General features: G+C 40.5%; 1 protein-coding gene across 2 annotated transcripts in view; it reads right to left on the bottom strand.

The window, feature by feature from the left end:
• The window catches only part of Tph2 (tryptophan hydroxylase 2), a 102,911-nt gene that overhangs the window by 71,703 nt on the left and 11,821 nt on the right, over nucleotides 1-19,387 (bottom strand). For both annotated transcript variants that reach the window (XM_035451292.1, XM_027392395.2), the window contains exon 5: nucleotides 19,062-19,129. In XM_035451292.1, coding sequence (XP_035307183.1) covers nucleotides 19,062-19,129 — 68 coding nt within the window. The remainder of the gene's footprint in view (nucleotides 1-19,061; nucleotides 19,130-19,387) is intronic.

The raw sequence follows: 19,387 nt of genomic DNA, 5'->3' as shown, positions 1-19,387 counted from the left end.
TCTTGAGAGGCATTTGCTCCACAGCCTGATTGCTGTATACTCCCCCAGGAGTCATCTCTAATGTAGCCCTTTCCTTCCTATCCCAGAAAGCTAACAATATACAACGATAAGACTATCATTTCCCAATCTTAATAGCCTGCTTTTGCCCAAATATAATTTTTAATTTGGCACTAATTACATTCACTTTTCATCGTTATTAAGCATTTATTATACTTCTCAGAATCGAGGGGATGCCAGTATCCAGAAATGGCAGCAACACATGAAGACCCTTCTCCTGAAGGCCAGTGATCAATCATAACATTTTGTGAAACCGAACTGCCAGCATCCAGGTGATGTAGAAAAATATGGATGTGCAATAAAAATTATTGCAAGTGAGACTAGCAAAAAAAAAAAAAAAGTTAGCGGAAAAAAGAAACACCATGGATGGGTTGGATGAAACCCATTAAGGTTTAACAAAACAGAAAATGTTATTTTTCATACTGGTTTCCAAGGCTATATAAGAAATGCTGATGGTTCTTTTGTTTGGTAAAATTATACATCAGGAATTCATGAGGTTGGAGAGATGACTTAGCCATTAAAAGAACTTGTGCTCTTGCAGAGGACCTAGGTTTGATTCCTAGCACCTGCATGGTTGCTCACAATTGTCCATAGTTCCAGTCCAAAGAGACCCAACACCCTCTTCTGACCTCTATGGATACTGAATATACATATATACAAATGAGGTATTCACACACATAAAATAAAGTACATAGATGTAAGAAAAAACTGGAGGACAGACATTAAGTGAAATAAGCCAAACACAGAGAAATAAGAACCATGTGTTCCCTGTCATATATGGAAGTTTAAAAAAAAAAAAGTCAACTTGGAAGTAGAGAAACATGGATAAAGAGATAATGGGTTTTATTAGGACACATAATGTACATGTTTGGAAAAATCACACTGAACCCAAGTAATGTGCACAATTAATATATAATCAATAATTTTAAAGTAATCACAGTAATATGCATTAGCATTCTAAATCTGTCACTCATGAGAATATATGCTTCTTCAATGTAAGAATGTTATTTGCAGCAGGGCATCAGGCAAGCCTCCTGCAGGCAGACTGCTCTAGCACCACCCCACTGGACCTTGTAATCTACAAGGTCCACTCTGCCCCCAAACCCACACACCCAATGTGACCTCAGTGGCTCCCTGAGACAGACTGCGACTGCACAGAGAGGACCCAAGGAGGGAACCCAAGGAGGATACCCAGAGAGGGGACCCAGACACAGCACTGCAAGGATCAGTCCAAGAGAGGGTACCTGAGACACAAACACCAACTGCAAGGATTGGACCAAGAGCCTGCACCAATTAGAGGAAGAGATGGGTAGGCGCCAATGCCAGAACATAGTGATCCTACAATAGAAAGACCTAAACACCATAACACAGTAGAAGCAGAAGAAAACGACCTTAAATATAACTTTATAAAGATGATAGAGACCCTTAAAGAGGAAATGAAAATTCCCTTAAAGAAATGGAGGAAAGGACAAAAAATTGGAAGAAATCAATAAATCAAGAAAACAATCAAACAGGTAAAGCAAACAGTTCATGACTTGAAAATTGAAATAGAGGCAATAAAGAAAACACAAACCAAGGGAATTCTGGAAATGGAAAATCTGGGTAAACAAACAGGACCTATAGATGCAAGCATAACCAACAGAATACAAGAGTTGGAAGAGTTCAAGATACTATAGAGGAAATAGGTTCATCAAAGAAAATGTTAAATTCAAAAAAATTCTTAACAGAAAACATCCAGGAAATCTGGGACACCATGAAGAGACCAAACCTAAGAATAATAGGGATAGAAGGAAGAGAAGTACAACTCAAAGGCACAGAAAATATATTCAATAAAATAATAAAAGAAAACTTTCCCAACCTAAAGAAGGATATGCCTATGAAGGTACAAGAAGCTTATAGAACATCAAATAGACTGAACCAAAAAAAATTCCTCGCCATAAAATAATCAAAACCCTAAACATACAGAATAAAGAAAGAATGTGAGGAGCTGCAAAGGAAAAACGTCAAATAACATATAAAGTCAGACCCATCAGAATTACACCCAACTTCTCAATAGAAACTCTGAAAGCCAAAAGGTCCTGGACAGATGTGCTGCAGACACTAAGAGACCACAGATGCCACCCCAGACTACTATACCCAGCAAAGCTTTCAATCACAATAAACAGAGAAAACAAGATATTCTGTGACAAAACCAGATTTAAACAATACCTATCCACAAATCTAGCCTTACAGAAAATACTAAAAGGAAAACTCCAACCCAAGGAAGTTAGCTACAACCATGAAAACACAGGCAACAGATAATCTCACACCAGCAAACCCCAAAGAAAGGAAACACACAAACACCACCAAAAAATAACAGGAATTAACGATTCCTGTAATTAATATCACTTAATACCAATGGACTCAATTCACCTATGAAAGAGACACATGCAAACAGAATGGCTACAAAAATAGGATCGAACCTTTTGCTGCATACAAGAATCATACCTCAACTACAAAGACAGATAGCTATTACCTCAGAGTAAAGGGTTGGGAAAAAATTTTCCAATCAAATAGACCTATGAAACAACTGGGTGTAGCTATCCTAATATCTAACAAAATAGACTCAAACTAGAATCAGCCAAAACAGAGAAGGTTACTTCATATTCATCACAGGAAAATTCCATCAACATGAAGTCCCAATTGTGAATATCTATGCCTCACATACAAAAACAACCTACATATATAAAAGAAACATTACTAAAGCTTAAACTTCACATCAAACCCTACACACTAATAGTAGGAGACTTCAAACACCCCACTCTCACCAATGGACAGGTCTGCTAGACAGAAACTTAACAGAAATAAGAGAACAGATGTCATGTCTCAAATGGACTTAACAGACATTTATAGAACATTCCTCCCACAAACAAAAGAATATACCTTCTTCTCAGCACCTCATGGAACCTTCTCTAAAATTGACCACATACTTTGTAACAAAGCAAACCTCAACAGATACCAAAAAAAAAAAATGAATAACACCATGTATCTTATCAGATCACCATGGCATAAAGTTAGAATTCAGCAACTGCACTAATTGCAGAAAGCCTACAAAGTCATGGAAATTGAACAATGCTCAACTGAATCACCTCCAGGTCAAGGAAGAACTAAAGAAATTAAAGACTTCCTATAATTCAATGAAAATGAAAACATGATACCCAAACCTATGGTACACTATGAAAGCAATGTTAAGAGGAAAGTTCACAGCACTAAGTGCCTACATAAAGAAAAATCTCACATTAGTGACGTAACAGCACACCTGAAACCTCTAGAACAAAAAGAAGCAAACTAACCAAGGAGGAGTAGACACCAGGAAATAATCAACTTGAGGGCTAAAATCAATAAAAATAGAAACAAAGAAAAAGATTCAATAAAGCAAAGAGCTGGTTCTTTGACAAAATCAGAAGACAGACAAACCTTTATGCAACCTAACCAAAAGGCAGAGAGAATATCCAAATTAACAAAATCAAAAATGAAACAAACACTGAGGAAATCCAGAGAATCACCAGGTCATACTTCAAAAACATATACTCCACAAAATTGGAAAATGTAAAGGAAATGGACAATTTTCTGGATAGGTACCACATAACAAAATTAAATCAAGAACAGATAAACAAATTAAATAGATTAAATAGATCCATAACCCGTAAGGATATAGAAGCAGTCATCAAAAGTCTCCCAACCAAAAAAGCCCAGGGCCAGATGGGTTCAGTGCAGAATTCTACCAGAACTTCTAAGGGCTAATACCAATACTCCTCAACTTGTTCCACATAATAGAAACACAAGGAACATTGTCAAACTCTTGTACAAGTCTACAGTTACCCTGATACCCTAACCACACAAAGACTTGACTAAGAAAGAGAATTACAGACCAATCTGCCTCGTGAACATTTATGTAAAAATACTGGCAAACTGAATCCAAGAACACATCAAAAAAAAATCATCCACCATGATCAAATAGGTTTAATCCCAGAGATGTAGGGATGGCTCAACATACAGAAATCTGTCAATACAATCCATGGTATAAATAACTGAAAGAAAAAAAAAAGATGACCATTTCATTAGATGCTGAAAAAGCCTTTGACAAAATCCAACATGCCTTTCATGATAAAGGTCTTAGGGAAATCAGGGATCCAAGGAACATATCTAAACATATTAAAAGCAATATACAGCAAGCTGACAACCAACATCAAATTAAATGGAGAGCAACAAAGTGATTCCACTGAAATCAGGAACAAGGCAAGGGTGTCCACTCTCTCCATATCTATTCAACTTAAGACAACAAAAAGAGATCAAGGGGATACAAATTGGAAAGGAAGAAATCAAATTTTTGCTGTTTGTAAACAATATGATAGTATACATAAGTGACCCCAAAAATTCTACCAGAGAAATACTACAGCTGATAAACACCTTCAGTAACGGGCAGGATACAAGATCAACTAAAAATAAAAATCAATAGACCTCAAATACACACAATGATAAAAGGGCTGAAAAAGAAATCAAGAGAAACATCACCATTTACAATAGCCAAAAATAACATAAAATTTCTTGGGATAACTCTAAACAAACAAGCAAAAGACCTGTATGACAAGAACTTCAAGTCTTTAAAGAAAGAAATTAAATTGTGTTAGGATTTTTATTGGAACTGCATTGAATCTGTAGATTGCTTTTGGTAAATTGCCATTTTTATTATGTTGATCCTCCCTATCCAAGAGCATGGGAGATCTTCCCTTTTTCTGAAACTTCACAGTTTCTTTCTTCAAAGTCTTAAAGTTCTGATCTCCGCATTGCTGGTGGGAGTGCACACTTGTACAGCCACTTTGGGAATCAGTATGATGGTTTCTCAGAAAATTGGGAATCAATCTACCTCAAGATCCAGCAATACCACTCTTGGGCATATACCCAAAGGATGCACACTCATACCACAAGGACATTAGCTCATAGCAGCATTATTCATAATAGCCCAAAACTGGAAACAGATACCCCTTAACCAAAGAATGGATCAAGGAAATGTGGTACATTTACACAATGGAATACTACTTAGCAGTAAAAAGAAATGACATCATGAAATTATCAGGCAAATGTATGAAACTAGAAAAAAAAAATCCTGAGTGAGGTAACCCAGACCCAGAAAAAAAAACGCAGTATGTACTCACTCATAAGTGGACATTAGATAAAGCAAAAGATAACCTGCCTAGAGTCCATGACCCCAGAGAAGCTAGGTAACAAGGAGAACCCTAGGAATACATGGATCCCCTGGAAAAGGGGAATAGACAAGATCTCCTGAGAAAATTGGGATAGTGGAGGTGGGGAGAAGAGAAGGCAGAGGGGAGGGGACGCATGAAGAGAACATGAGGGAACTGGGTGGTGGAGATGGGGGAAGGACAGAGGGGGGAGCAAGGAAAGAGATATCTTAATTGAGGGAGTCATTGTGGGGCTGGTGAGACACCTGGCACTAAGGACCAGGACTTATCCCTAGTGCTTAAACTGGCTCTTTGGAGCCCATTCTCTTTGGAGGGATACCTTGGCTCAGTCTAGATATAGTGGGGAGGACCTTGGTCCTGCCTGAAAGAGATGTGGCAGACTTCATGGACTCCCCTTGGGAAGCCTTACCTTACTCTGAGTAAATGGGGCTGGAGGAAGGTAGGGAGAACTGGAGGCGGGAGGGAGTGAGAACTGGGACTAGTCTGTAAATATGAGAAAAGATTGTTTTAAAATAAAAAGTAAAAAAAAAGGAGAAAAAGAATTTTTATTTGCTTTGTTCATTTTTATTTTTGGTCTTATAGTTTCATATATGAATACTGCGTGCACATTATTTCTACCCCTTCCTCTCCCTCCTCCAACTCCAACAATATATATTTATAAACATACACACAAGATGATTCCAGTGTGTGTGTGTGTGTGTGTGTGTGTGTGTGTGTGTGTGTGTAAGGCTGACCACTTGAATTGCTGATTTGTTCATTTTTAGATCTCTGACACCTAGAGAGAAAGCTGCAATATACTGGTATTCAATAAACAATATTTGTTGTGTGAGTAAATCAACCAATCAGCATAAAGCAAGCTATAATTTTAAATGGGAAAAAAAACTACAGTTGTGTTCCAGGAAGTCAGGCACATAAGTATCTGTCTGCCCTCATTCTTGCCTCATGTATTCTGAGCTATGGAAAATGCAACTAAAGATACTGAGATTCCAATAAGCTTTCTGGTCACTCTTTAATTGTCCTGCAATGGTTTCTTTTTCCAGATTTTTTCAATTCAGTTTTCCAGCCCCTATCTAGACACTGCCACCCAGACACTGGTAGGCATCATTTTCACCAAAGAAAGAAAAACATATGGAAACCCCAAAAAGACAGAAAAGTCTAAACATGACTAAATGCAGAGATACTTCTCTGGCTAGATGACCTGATGAATGAATATGCCGAAATATTTTCAAGGACGCGGGGCACAACAATGTGATGACATCTCCCACGAAAGGAAACTGGTAAGTCTTTGCAATAACTAAACCTCCAGCTGAGTTATGCCAGGATCCCTATAGATCCAAGTGGTCTGGCATAAGGTAACTTGGCTTGGGTGGGGCGCTGGGGGGTAATGGCTACTAAGCCACGTCAGAAAATAAACATAAAGGCACAGACATTTTCAACTGCTCCCTTAGGCCTGTCAGGTAAAGAGCATTTGTGATCACATATTTTATTTGCTTTTGCAAATGGGTTTTGCACACATGAATTTTCATAAATGAGTCTATAGACCCTAAGGAACTTTTATACGATTGCAAACGAAATCGTTGGTTTTGTTTTGTTTACATTGTTAATACTGGTGCTTCCTTTACAAGAGACATAATGAAAATAAAAACCACTGCCCCTTAGGAGCCTGGGGAGAGGGAAGATTTAACTCCTGGAAATTGTGTGTTGGGGGGTTGTGTGTTTTTATTATTTTGTTTTATTTTCCTGTGCACCATAGGACGGTGCTTCCTGCCATTTTCTCACCCTGCAGAAGGTCCTCTTCACAGTACAGAAGAGCGATTTGCATCTACAAAACCTACCATGCAATTAGATATCAACAGCAACAACCATGAACTTCAACATGCTCATGTTCAATGTGCACAAACAGGTTAAGCTCAAAGATCCCAACACAGAAAAGAACTTAAATTCCTAAGTCACTGGCGACAGGGAACCTCAGACCACTGAAATGAAGATACAGAGCTAGACTTCCTCAGAGATCTAAATTCAATCTTTGTCTTGTAAACTGGCCAGCAAAAAGTAAGTGTTGCTGACTTGTGGCCCTGGCTCTTTTATGGTAGATGGAAAATGGTTAATTTGACAGTTCACAGCCTTAACCAGGTTTACAATAGCAATCATCTATCATCTGTCCATTTAACTGAAAGAGTAACAATAATTTGGCAGCTCATTTTATAGGAACTTATAAATATCCCCTTTACATAGTTGAGAAAACTGAGGCCCAACAGCTCCTAGGTGGCACAGCAAGGACTCAGAACTGGCAAACCCAGCTCTGTTGACCCCATTTTCTCTCACACATTCTCCCCCTTTCTCCCTCTCCTTCCTCCTCTTGGGTCTCACATAGTCCATGCCAGTATCAAACCCTAAGGTTTCATCAAAGCTGAAGATGTACTTCAACTTCTGATCCTCTCTCCTCCGTGCAATTTATGTGGTGCTGGGGCTTTGGGCACGCTACAAAAGCACCCTACCAACTGAGCCACATTACCAGCCCCAAGACTCACTTTTCTAAACATTTATTATTTTATGAGTGTGTCCCTGTGCACATATGTATAGGCACCCTATGTGTACAGGTACCTGGCAAGGACAGAAGAAGGCATCAGATCCTCTGGAACCGGAGTTGCAGGTGGTCGTGAGCTGCCCAGTGATGCTGCTAAGCACTAAATCCATAGACTCCTCTTCATCAACACAACTCTGTGCAAGGTGACTGTCCAGTACGTACCCAGAATTGGGGTTTGGTTTTCTGTTTCCACAGTTACAAAACAGAAGCCCGAACAGGATGTTGTTTGAAAAGTACAGGCGCCACTGCCTAGTACCTAATATTCATTGTAGCTGACTCTGTCCCTCCAGGTATATAAAATGAATAAAATTTCATCACTTCCCTGCAGGGTTGGGAATAGGTCTAGAGATGACAAAACAGCCCCATTCCATATAAATCCTTTCAACTCCCGGATGGGACTTGTGGAAGCAATTTGAATCCTTTGTGTCCACAAAAATCATTTTTAAAGTAAAAATATCCCTGCCTCTTTCTCTGTGGAATACATGAGATCCTGGTGCACCCTCTGTCATTGAGTGACACAGGGCCACACTGAGTTAATGTTTTCCACAGCTGTGGGAGCCATGCTATAACCAGACAACATCCCACCGAGGCATTCACTCACACCTCAAAACCCACCAAGCCCCCAAAATGGAAAAGCAAAGCCTTTTTCTGAATTAATCTCCCCTTTTGTCTTTCTTTGCAATTCTCAGGCTCCTTCCTTTTAGTCTTTTAGCTGAACTACAGGTAGTGGAAAACCTTTGACACGAAAATGATTCTCCCATAAAGCCTAGCATCGTTTAAATACTTGCAGGAACTGTGCGTTTGGAATAGGCTGAATCATCTAAAAAAAAAAAAAAAAAAAAAAAAAAAAAAAAAAAAAAAAAAAACAGACTTTCTACTCTGTGCCTTGGAGAGTTTAAAAGCCTGGGTCATTTACTTGCACCGCTCTTCTCAGCCTGCATGAGGTACCACCTAAGTCAAATGGAAGTCACTCTGCACTATAAAAGAGACAGGGGAGTGGCCTTGTGGGCAGAGACATTGAATTGTGAAACACTATGAAAGAAGAATTCTTGAGCCTGTAATGTGACCCTCCCTCAGAAATGAGCCTTGTCATCAGGGAAATGACCCCAGAACTACAAATATTTGGGTTTGTTCTACTTTTCAATTTACCGCTCCATTTCAGAGAAATTAAAGCATCAACAACTAGTGTTTATGCAAGAGGCAAAAAGGACCCAAACAGCCACATATATCTCAGTTTCATTCAAAACCTGGGAAAGCAAATCAATGAAGGATAATGGAAAAGGATAAAATTAGCCCAGGCAGGGAAGAAACACATATTTGCTCCTAAGGTAACTTGTCTCCACACCACCAACCCCCTCCCCGCAAAAAAAAAAAAAAAAAAAAAAAAAAAAAAAAAAAGGAAAAAAATTAAAACTTTCTCACATCAAAAGATAGCCCATTGTTCCTCAAGGTGACCGCCTGCCAGTAAAACTAACAAGGAGAAAATTAAAGATAAAAACTTGCAACCCCCAAATCAAGGTGGTCCCTGTTGAGAATACTGACCCCCCCTTCCATTCTTCCCATCTTCTATTATGTTTCCAATTAAGATTCGCCTATCTAAAAATAGGTAAAGTGGCACTCCTAACTCCCGTTAGTAATGTATTCCTTTAAGATACACTCTGAAACCAAGCAGGATCCATAAATCATACCGCTTCTTGAATGAGATGAGAAATGCTAGGGTCAACGGAAATTTCTGGGAAATGTGGAGAGGGGAAGCCACCGCAGTTAGTTTCCTGCAATAATCGAAGATGCCCCTTAGGAAAGGCATCGGGAATTCTTCCGTTCAAACACAGAGCTCAACTGTCAGAGCTACCAGCGAGGAGAAACCCCACACCCCACCCCCACCCCTGTATGCCGTCCTCATTCCCTAAGAAGACTGCAGCTCCAGGCCTGTAGACTTAACTAACCTTCCTTTGCCTCTGATCGTCTTTCCTTTAGAGACTGCAGACTGCCCCCTGCTGAACTGTGTGGTGAATGACAAGATTTCAAAGACCTGAGAAGCGAAAGGAAAAGCTAGCTTGGAAGTCTGGCATGCTCATTCCAGAACACAGTCTTCTGGATTCATGCACCCGTTCAAACACTCACAACTGCCTGCATATTACCGAGTTTCATTTCAGCATCCCTTAGTATTTGGTGGTGGTATGGATAAGGGAGTAGTTAAGATTTCCCTCTCTGCTTTGCCGTGGGTAGATGAGAATCAACACACCCCATGTTAAAAGAGAAACCCTTCCCTGGCTCGCTCCATGTGCACAGGCTCCCCCAAATTGAATGTATCTGCTGGGGTGTCGATATTGCACTTTTCAAATATGCTAGTCTCCATTTGGGGCTGTTTTGTTTTAGGGTCTGTTTTACTTAGATGCAGAGCCCATCACAAAGGGTACCATTTTATAAATCAACCAATTATGAAATAAATAGGATAGCAACTAGTGAAGAAAACACCCAGTGACAAGTCCCTGGCAATTGCTTCTGGGGACTCAGCCCAGCTGTGTTTATTTCTATTCATTCTCTATCACAGGAGGGCTGGATGTTGGATGGGAGGAGAAAAATCTCACAGTCTAAGATAGCTGAGGAAAATCACTCCACAGGATTGACTTATAGGCCAGAGCCAGATAGATGTCCTCCAGCTACACGAAGGACTGTGTAGCCTTGAAGTCACCCAGGTCTGATTGGAATACTGGTGTCAGAAAGTGTCGAGTGAATTAAGTTCTGCCAAGAACAGTGCATTTCAACTCTGCTGAGACTTTCATGAACAAATGAGTAACTTTTCTAAATGCCAGATCACTGTGCTAAGTCAAGTGGAAGTTGCCACAGACACTTCAAAACAAAATGAAAGAAAAATTAAAGGTGTGTCCTTCTGGGCAAAACTAGACATTTAAATTCTACAAAATACTCCCAAGAGGGTTGACCCTTTTTTGAAGCCATTCCAAACAGCCAGAAAACTGTCCTAGTGTTGCAAACACTTGCTTTAAATTCTACTATTTAATTTAGTGCCCCATTTATGAGAAATGAAAACATCAGCAACTGGGGCTTGGTCAGATGTTATGATCAGGTATCTCATCTTTATTAAGTTTCTTGATGTCTCGGAACCCCTCATCTTCAAAAAGTATAATGACAACATCTACCTCAAAGGCTACTTGAGAGGTTAAATGACAGAATGCCAAATGGACTTGCTTGACCCAATATTGGCCCAGGACTTGGCAGGAACTGAATAAAAGGGAGTTGAAGATTCCTGAACATGTGAGTTGAGAAACCAACCTATAATAAACATGTGCCCATCATCAGCCAGTCAGTAATGAGTACGATATGGTCCAATCCCAAGCCAAACTCTCCAGCCTGAGCCTAGCTTTGACTCAGCCTGAGAGGGAAGAGAGACTTCTTCTGACTGAAGAAGCAATTGTATGATTATTTAAAAGAAGCTAAAAGCTGTTCCCACATGAAAATATTTTTAACTACCCCCCTTATTTCAACCACTTCAGAACGGTCATTTATTCATTTAAGATGAGCCTTAAAACTGATTATATAGGATCAAATAACCATTAGCATTAATATGTGATGATGATAATAACAATATCTATCACAGAATAATATTCCTTGAAGCCTAACAATTGAGAGCCTCTCAAATATACAAGATAGAGATCACACCCAATTTTTAAGGTAAGAAGAGTCCTGGGACTGAGAGACCGTTGCTCATGGCCACAGTCCTTGTAAGTGTTGGGTGGGAGTTCAAACCCAGTTCCGAAGAACTCTGAAGTCTACATGCTGACACCCTCTCAGTGACAATGCTCTAACCAAACCTCTGCTGTCACTGGGATTCTTCCTACCCATAAAGCATTCTAGTAATACTGTAGCACTCACCTTGGCAGAGAAATTACAGTGTGTCCTGAAGTTTATAAGTTTATAAGTGTCCTGGCTTATAAGTTAAATGTATGTGGTACCAACCCCAAAAATGGTCCCCAAAGAACCTAACACCTAGCCATCCCATTTTCAGGGTTCATCTGTGAAGCCAAAAGAATCTTGCCAGAATGGCAATGTGTGTCTCCCAAGACTAGATTATAAAAGGCACCATGGAACCAGGATGTGGGGCAGCCAGTGCAGGCTTACCTAATAATAGTCCATGCTCCTAAATTCTATCCATAGAAATCAAGTACCCATAATCCCAGAGAGGTGGCAACAGAAGGTCCAAAATTTCAAGGCCAGACACTTGATATCAAGCCAGACAACCTGAATTTGACCTCTGAAATCCACATGGTGGAAAGAGAAAATTGTTTTCTATGAGTTGTCATCTGACCTCCACACACATATCACATACTATAGCACACCTATGCCATACATAATAATCACACACATATAGCATAGGCATACACAAAATAATATAATTTTTTTCAATTACAAAAACCACCCTTAGCTACACTGAGTTCAAGGCTAACCTGGGCTTCATGAGACCCTGCCAGTCTAAAGAAAACAATCATAATCTTTAAAAGACATTGCACATTCTGGCTTGTTCTCTCATTTGGAGCACTTGATTTGGGGACTGTCAACTGAAATATCATGAAGATATATAGGCAGCCCAGTGAACAGATCATATTACAAGAAACTAAGGCCTCCTTCCAACTGCCCTTTGGTAACCATACTGAAAGCAGAGCCTTCAGCCCCAGCAGGGCTTCGGGTGACTGCAACCCTGTCTGACTCTGTTAGAACTCCTGATCCAGAACCACCCAGCTAAGTTGCATCCTAATTCTTAGCACTTAGAGTGTGGAACAAGAAATATCTCTTTTAAGATGCCAAATTTAGGGGGAATTTGTCACACAGAAATAACTAATACAGTATAAAAAAATTAAACAGAAGTCAAGACATAAGGGAAACCTTCGTCAAGAGAAAGAGCAAACAAAAAGTCATGAAAGGGTTTGGCACTGAGTCCAGCAAAAGACAGAGACACTAATACCAGCAAATTCTTGTGTGGACTTCCATAGTGCATTCTACAGGTTGATTCTACATTAAATTGTCTAAGCAGCCTAAGAATCCTAGAATTATTCACATTTTTTCAGAAAGGAAACTGAGGCAGAAAAATCCCAGACTAGCCAATAGGTGTACAATAATGCTGGGATTCCCTCTCCGGTCAACAAAGTGGCGAGACACAGCCAGGGCCCCCGGAGTGGTGCAATTCTGTACAAGACTTTGGTTGGGTTTGAAGATTATAATAATGAGGTACGTTATACAGAGATGCTCTGTTTCATTTAATCATCAAAATACTCCCGGAAGAGAAGCAGTGAAGTTTTTTTTTTTTTTCAATCTCCATTTTACAGAGGAGAATTTTAAGAAATGCAAGAAAGCAAGTGGTGATGGCAAATGCGCACCTTTAATCCCAGCAGTCAGGAGGCAAAGACAGGTGGATCTCTGTGAGTTTGAGGTCAGGCTGGTCTATAGAGTGAGCCAGGACTACAGAGAAATCCTGTCTAGAAAAAACAGAAAAAGGAAGGAAGGAAAGAGAGAAAGAAAGGGAAGAGAAAGAGAGAAAGAAAGAGGGAGATAGGAAAGAGAGAAAGAAAAAAGGAAAGGAAGGAAAGAAAAAAGAAAAGAAAGGAGGAAGGGAGGGAGGGAGGGAGGAAGGGAGAGAGAGAGAGAGAGAGAGAGAGAGAGAGAGAGAGAGAGAGAAGGAAGGAAGGAAGGAAGGAAGGAAGGAAGGAAGGAAGGAAGGAAGCACACACATGGGTCACTGAGTTTGCTACCAAGATTCTTATTGGGAAATGGGGCGGGGGTTTTGGGCCTAAATTAGATCTGGAACTCTGACATGCTGAACTCCTCCTGCTAACCTTACCTGGGGACATCAGCTGTCTACCAATTTACTTCTCAGATTCCTGGGGTGTGCTTGGGGGAAGTGCTAAAAAGGAAACAGCCTGAGCCAGTATGTCACCTTAATTTCAACCAGAAGCAATCACATTTATATCAAGGCAGAATAACACTTCTGTTGGAGATACAGTTAAGCAAACAACAGTGGTATAATTAAAGTCAAAGCTTGGGGGCTCCTTCCAAGAGAATAAAATTGAAATAACTACCACTACCCCCACCAAAAATATGACTTTATTAAATATGCATGCACATTGTTGAAGAGTAATCATTAAACCTGCTCCAAGGGGAAAAATGTATTGGCTGGTTAATTTTTAAAAAAATAAAAAACTGTATTACTGATTTCTTTCCTAATCTAGCTCCCCAACAATTTAGTGCAGAAATTCAGCTGGGTTAAACATAAAGTCGCCAAGCACAGAAAACCTAGAGGTTCCGACTCCCCTGGGGGTTGCACCACCAAAGCCACCCTCTTTTTCTTCCTCTCCATGCAGTCTGCCTCTGCACACACACTTCCATTTCCTGGGAAATACAAGTCTACGCTCCCATCACCTCACTGCGGGACAGTCCTCATTTTATACTAGATTTCTCTGAGTTGTCGAGGACAGGGTCTGATCTGCAAGTCAGAGGCTAGTACAGTGCCCTCCCCGGGCTGGGTGTTCATCTGCAGATCTGCCAAGAGGAGTACCGCTTGTACTAATGACTGTTTCCTATGCTATTATTGGTGAGGCAATTAAGCCTTGCAGACACTGAGCAGAGGGGCCTGTCTGCAGGCAGCTGCGGGCCTCTGGGTAATCAATCAACTTTCTCAGCTGCACTGTCAATCAGAACTGTGCCTGAGTGGCATCTATTGACAGTTCCCAGCATGAGGCGCTTTTCCGCTCCCTCACCTCTTTGGAGTTCACGGTAATATGGACTTTGAGCCTGCTGTTTTTTCATCATAGAGTGGAATTTTTTCATTTTTCTCTACTTGTGTTGATTCCACTCCCTCCCCTTGTTTTATCCTTTCAAGACTATCATAAAAAAAAAATATATAGTACTCTACACAAATCCCCAGAGGGCTTCTTGGGTTGTGGTTTCAATAGATATTGTTCTGTATCTCATTTCTCTTTCTCCTTACGTGAGACCCCCTCCGACTGCAACCTGCAATCCCTTCAGCAACCTCAAAACACCTGTAGTACTCCATCTCTTGCGATGTTCCTGAGCATGTACCTACCACCACTGCCCAGTGTCCAGGAGGCCCAGCCTAAATCACCAACAGCAAAAAAAAAAAAAAAAAAAAAAAAAAAAAAAAAAAAAAAAAAAAAAATCTCCCCATGTCAGACAGTACCTATTTTTATTTTTAATTGGATATTGAGAAAATATAATTGTGTTTGTTTATGAGGTACAACACAATACTCTAAGTCATGTTTGGGTGCTTTTCCTTTGTTCCTTATGTCAATCAGAAACGTCCCCCTTGACCAGTATTTCCCCATCTCCACCCTACCCCCAAAGGTCCTAATCATGTCCAACTATTATTGGCAGGCATTTCAAAGGCTGAATTTTCAATATTATCCCAATTTCAAATATTTTGGTCCTTAGGCCAGCACTCCCCACTTTGGGCTTGGGAAATTCAGTCAAAGTACACTAAAAGGAGCTTGTTCTAAGTAATTGGAGTATTCTTTCATTTCAACACTGCACACCCGCAAAGGCATCAGCACGAAAAACCACCTAGCCCAATGAGAAATTGAATCTTCATTTCCCATAAACAAAAAAGGAATCTTAGGCCCCTTTAGAATTTCTTAGTATCTATGGCCCTCTTCTTTCTGGCTTTGAAATCGTGGGAGCCCAAAAGCATGTACTTATAAACACAGACACACGTGAGCATGTGCTCACATGCATATACACACACCAGCTTAAATATGCACGAGTGGGCTACCCTGTACCCATCCTCAAACTCACACAAACCTTGACTGTACTAATATAAGGAAAGGCAGTATTAAAGTGAAATCTTTTACTCTCTACTTTGCACAAGTCCTGGGGTCATGTTCTCCTGGTTTAACAACTCATAAGTAACTTCTTTACTCTATCCATTCACAAGCAGCACTCACAACAACTGCCAATTTGTTACCAGTATCTTGACAGCTTCTTTCACACATGAAAAATGGGAGTATAATCTCTTTTTATGAAATCCCTCCATGAAAAGGACTGTTGTCAGCACAAAAATAATAAGTTTACCCAACAGTATCTTAATGAGCAAGCAAAGCATAGCAGGAAGACAGTAATAACAACTGACACAACTGAGCCCTGATCAGGGTCCAGGCGTGATGCCAAGCATACAACCTCTTTTTACATCCCTACTACCCCCTCTGTCAGATGAGCCCTTCTGATAGATACACTGCAAAGACACAGGGACTTGAGGAGACATTAGAGCCAGCTCTCCATCCCAGACTGCTCCAGTTTCACAACACCTTGTTACTATGCCCACACAGTCTAGCCTTGGCACAGTCCCAGGAGCAGGTTTTGACATTCCTGGATTACAAACTCTCTGGGGTAAACACTCCTGGATTGGCACACTACTTTACCAAACAGTGCTCAGACACAACATGACCTCCCCCAACCCTGCCAAAGGAGAAAAGAGCCCCTCTGATCCCCTGGAACAGCAGAGAGGGTTCTAAGAGATTGGTCTCTGAAAAGCAGTGAGATGGCAGCTTCCAGGCTAGCTCAGTCATAAGCATTGAGTCCCTTGAGCCTGAACTGTTCACCCAGTACTCCAGACTCATACTAGGTTCTGAGATGACCCAGTTTGCCCAGTCCTTCTCCATTCACCATGAAAGCTCCACCTGCTCCAGACTCCAAGTTCTACTTTAGACACAGACCAGTGTCATCCTTTAGCTATGGGAGCAGCAGAAGCAAAAAAGTTGTGAACGCTTTGACCACCTCACCCACCCACCACCTCTCCTCTCCATATAAATACACTTCCTTCAAGCCAATGTCTCCATTATCAGTACTCCTTGGGACATATGGCCACCAAAATCAGTTTGTCTTTGCCCATATCTGAGCTCTTCAAACAGGAGGTAACATTTAAACTAACCCTTTAGTCATTATGCCTACAAAATGCTGTATTTAAGTCATATGTGTATAATAGATACACATATATATAATATTACACATGGCATCTATTGTAAAATATTTTTCTCTAGATTTTTTTTTGCTTTATATACATAGTTATTTTGCCTGTCTGTTTCTGTGTGCCATGTGTGTGCAGTGCCCGTTGAAGACAATGTTTTTTAGACTGCCCAGCATTGAGCTTGGACCATCTCCTGGACAGATCATGTGATCCTATCCCATAGGCAGTCTACAAGCCAGAGAATGCCCAACTGAAGGCCACCACCACTTACTGGGGCTTCCTCTGAACTTGGCCCTCAGTCCATCAGGGTCCTCTCCCAGCTAGGCTATCTGACTAACACTCTGGGACATAGGGTTAGACAACAATGGCAGGGCAACTGGGAGCATGAGACTGAGCTTGGGCCATGGCAAGTCATATGTTGATGTAGAAAGTCACTGCCTGGCACAGAGTACATAATGTAGAAAAATGTTTTACTGTCTTAGTTGTTGCTGCCTTTTAATCTACAGCTATCATCTTCAGCAACTACAACCCCGCTGCTACCAGCAGCAGCTAGGCCTCAAGAGCCGAAGCCTGAGGGAATTCTGTTCTCTCAGACACCGATTTTTTCAAAGCTACTAAGGAAACTTATTTAAATCTGTCACACTAAAGAACTCAATACTCAAAGGTTGAGGTAGAATCCTGCTTCCCAGAGAGGCTGAGTAGCAAGCAGCTCACCTAGCTCACCTCCTCGTGTCTCCCAAGAAGTCCTTGTGAGCCTTCTCCACCTGGCTCCTCCCTACAACTTCTTGTCAGCTAGTTGCTGACCCAGCCTCCTGACCGCAGGTGAATTTTATTTAATCAAACACATCTTTGCATCATTAAACAAATGTTCCAGCACAGTTACAAAAGTAACACACCTTAAAATAATATTCTACAACAGAAAAAATGTGTCATGCAGTTCTAGTTCTTATAAATATGTTTGTTTTTTTTTTTTTTTTATAAACATGATGGGAAAGGGATGGAGGTTGCCTGGGCCTAAGGAGTTGGGAGCCACATGTTTCAGAGTATGAAAGAAAGTTATGATTGAACAAATTATTTTCCCAATGAGAGAAAAAAGAAAGAAGAGAGGATAAGAGCAGAAGAAATGAGAAAAAAAAAAAGAGAAAGAAAGCAGCCAACACAGATACCCTCTAAAGTACGCATGACATCCTAAATCCTCACCAATGACAAATTTGCCTCTGAAGTCAGCTAAACTCCTTAACTAATCTCAACTAACATAAAGAAAAAAAACTTTCTCCTACCAGATATGAATTTACACTTTGTTCAGAAGACAAACTTTATATTGATCACAGACCAGAAAAAGAAAAGCAGTAGTCTGAGAGTTAACCCGGTGAGAACAGCATGAACAAAAGCCTAACACCCCTTCTGCTTTTCCAAGTAAACATGCACACATCGCTGCCAGTCACACACTCAGCCCGTCACTACCACTGACCACCATTTGCCAGACAGTACTCACTCCAACTTCATCCCAACCCTGTTGTTCCTGTTTATTAAACTCCTCCATGAGCCATCCAGAGTTGTAAGATAGTTTCTTTTCCATGTAAAGCAAGCACATTTTAATTCTATGCTGGCTGTTTGCAGGATTCCTTTGCCTATTTTTGCCCAATTCTCTCCTTTCATGGAGAAAATCAGACACTGAAATGAGTTACAAAGGAAAACAAGAGCAGAGTTTTGTTCAAGCCTAGCAGAGCAAATCAAAATAGGTCCTTGCCCGAATGGAGCTACAAATACAGTGGTGTCAATGTAGCATTTGGCATGTGGCCCATGGGTCTCATTATGTCACAATGATACCCAGATGTCAAAATTGGCATTTAAAGCCGAGGGAGTTGGAAATGTTTTAAATGGTTTCTGTCTCTCTACTGCAAGAGTTAAAGTGAAGACAGCAGTGTGTGACACAGCACGTGTTTTTCTTTCTTATATATAATTTTATTTTTATTTTATTTGCATCGGTATTTTGCCTGCATGTATGTCTGTGTGAGGGTGTCAGATCTTGGAGATACAGACAGTTGTGAGCTGCCATGTGGGTGCTGGGAATTGAACCCTGTCCTCTTGAAGAGCAACCAGTGTTCTTAACCACTGAACCATCTCTCCAGCACGTGTTTTTCTTAACTAGCCTTTGACAAGGAAGAGTTATACAGTTACTTACTATTTATAACCCATGGCTACGTCCACAAAATACTTCCTCCTCTGTCGATAGACATTGTCCTTAAATCCCTTAAAGAGAAAAGAGATTAAGTCTTTTAACAAAGTGCCGGAAAAATTAGCTGCAGCATGCCTAAAAGAAAATCACTGTGGTGTTTATTGAGTGTTCCGTTCAAATGTAAATCTTATCCTCAGATGACCTACTGGATGACACAGGCAAAAGCGATTGTGCTTACAGTAAAAGCTCTTTCAACTTGAATCTACTAATTTGGGATGTGTGAGAATTCAGGCCAGAGTTTACCTTTCCACTGGGCAAGCAGCATGGCTTAG

The sequence above is a fragment of the Cricetulus griseus genome (genome assembly GCF_003668045.3).
Source record: "Cricetulus griseus strain 17A/GY chromosome 1 unlocalized genomic scaffold, alternate assembly CriGri-PICRH-1.0 chr1_0, whole genome shotgun sequence".
NCBI lineage: Eukaryota > Metazoa > Chordata > Mammalia > Rodentia > Cricetidae > Cricetulus > Cricetulus griseus.
This window is presented reverse-complemented; position numbering and strand designations above follow the sequence as displayed.